Raw genomic sequence first — 2,333 nt, 5'->3', positions numbered from 1 at the left:
ACACACACCCACCATACACACACAACACACGCACGCGCGCACACACACACCATGCACGCACGCGCACACACACAACACGCACGCCACACACCTACACACACATACCTACACACACACACCACACACACACCACACACACCTACACACACACACATACCTACACACACACCTACACACACCTACACACACATACACACACATACCTACACACACACACGCCTACACACACACACCTACACACACACGCGCGTGCGCACGCACACAGGCTGTCCCTACAAGCCAACCATGACTAGATGTTAGTTCCTATCCGTTATTCCACCTACCCACCCTGCTAAGCACAAAGAGAGTCTTGAACTGAGGAAGGAGGGGGGATTGGAGACTAGAGAAGTAGATTCAGGTACCATATAAAAAGGGAGTCAGGAACTGGAGATGGGGCTGCAGGAACCTGGGAAAATTTCTTCAAATTTCCTCCCATTTCCCAGCCCTTCCTTGTAAGGAAGCCCCTTCAGGGGACCAAAGTATTAAGGTGGCTGGTAGCAGATTTAAAACACAAAGACAGCAAACTCACTCTCAAATTGGCCCACGTACTTTCACCTCTTTCACAGCTTTGCCCTTGCCCTGGCCTCCTCCTTTTTTTCTACCTAAACAAAACTTGCTTTATCCCAAAGTGGCGGGGGAAGGAAAGACAGACTCAATCATCAGAAGAATAGATGCCCTGTTGGCTCCTGTTGGGGCCAAATACCGATGAGCTCTTCTAGAGGAAATAGCTCCAACAGCCTGGGCCGATCTTTGCCAGAGGTGGCCGCTGGTTGGGCAGCAGGAAAGCCCACCCATTGGGCGCTGAGCTACAGGAGGCCAGCCCTGGAATTTGAGGTGTAAGTGGGATATTTCCAGGCCTCAGTATGGAGAGAACCCAGCAGTCTTCAGTAGTAAGAACAGAAGAAACAAGTGGAGAGAAGCAGGACAGATTTACTGTGAAGCTGATGGAACTGACCCCCTTCGGGCCCTGGGAGGGACCTTCGCAATTCAAAATTTTGTATTCACTTTTTTTAAAAGAGGGTTCCCCAAATTATATAAACCTGTTTTCACAAAACCTGGATTCACCTGGAGATAGTCTATGGGAGCCAGGGAGGTAACAGAGCAGCTTATCCCTAAGTTCTTGCCCCTTTACAATAAAGGGCAAGGTGTGTGTGTGTGTGTAGGTGTGTGTGTAGGGGTGTGTGTAGGTGTGTGTGTGTACAATAAAGCTCTCCCAGGGTCATCTCTGACGCATATCTCCTATGACCAAATAGCCTGAGCCAACACCAGAGTTTGGTGGTGAGATGAGCCTTTGATTTCAGTGGGGAGCCCCAGGCTGCTTCTGCCCAGGGTGACACCAAAACAGGACTCTGGATCCATTCATCCAGGAAGCAGACTCCCCAAGAATGAGTGCTGGTGCTGCCCTCAGAGGGAGTTGTCCACTGGGGCCTGGGGCAGGCGCTCCCTGCCAGAGCTGCACCCACAACCTGTACCTTGAGGACCCTGTGCAGCCCGGGCTGACCCAAGTCCAAACTTACCTCGAACCCAGGGGTTAAAGAGCAAGGTGAACTGGCCTAGGAGGCGTGGCTTCCTGCGTGAGACCTGCAGCAGGAGTGAGTAGTGCCCAATGACTGCATCGGAGGGCGTGGTCACAGAGATGGTCCAGGACTGGGCATCTCTCTCCTCCACCGCCGCACTCCAACTCTTCCGGTTCCCCAGACTGGAAATTGGGAACGTGGCTTGAGTCCTGTTGGCCTTGGAAGGCTGCTCTCCTGCAGTCACAAATGACCAGACGAATGGGTCATTGGGACCGCTTGGTCACAACTGAGTAATAGAGTCAAGTATAACAAAGTTGGAGCAGTTGAAAAATTAGTTTGGGAGGAGAATAAGAGGCCCATCCATTAATGGGAGGCAATAGAAGGTGATGAGAGTACTCAAGTTCTCTTGTGCCCATGGACCTACATTTAGACATTTATAGTCTATGAAATGGGCATGATAATAATACCTGCTTCCGGAGATAAACAATCCAATCAAAAAATAGGCAAAGGACCTAAATAAACACCTTTCAAAAGAGGACATTCAGAAAGCCAAGAGACATATGAAAACATGCTCAAAGTCACTAATCATCCGAGAGATGCAAATCAAAACAACCATGAGGTACCATCTCACACCTGTCAGACTGGCTATCATCAACAAATCAACAAACGACAAGTGCTGGAGAGGATGTGGAGAAAAAGGAACACTTGTGCACTGCTGGTGGGAATGCAGACTGGAGCAGCCACTATGGAAGACAGTATGGAGTTGCCTCAAAAATC

At 49.9% G+C, this 2,333-nt stretch overlaps 1 protein-coding gene across 5 annotated transcripts in view; it reads right to left on the bottom strand.

Moving 5' to 3' along the window:
* The window catches only part of EPB42 (erythrocyte membrane protein band 4.2), a 21,926-nt gene that overhangs the window by 16,790 nt on the left and 2,803 nt on the right, over positions 1-2,333 (bottom strand). For all 5 annotated transcript variants that reach the window (XM_006778034.2, XM_015557614.1, XM_015557615.1 and 2 more), the window contains exon 3: positions 1,557-1,790. In XM_006778034.2, coding sequence (XP_006778097.1) covers positions 1,557-1,790 — 234 coding nt within the window. The remainder of the gene's footprint in view (positions 1-1,556; positions 1,791-2,333) is intronic.

The sequence above is a fragment of the Myotis davidii genome, unplaced genomic scaffold (assembly GCF_000327345.1).
Source record: "Myotis davidii unplaced genomic scaffold, ASM32734v1 scaffold46, whole genome shotgun sequence".
In the NCBI taxonomy this organism is placed as follows: Eukaryota; Metazoa; Chordata; class Mammalia; order Chiroptera; family Vespertilionidae; genus Myotis; species Myotis davidii.
Note: the sequence above shows the minus strand (reverse complement) of the source record. Positions and strands in the feature narration are given on the sequence as shown.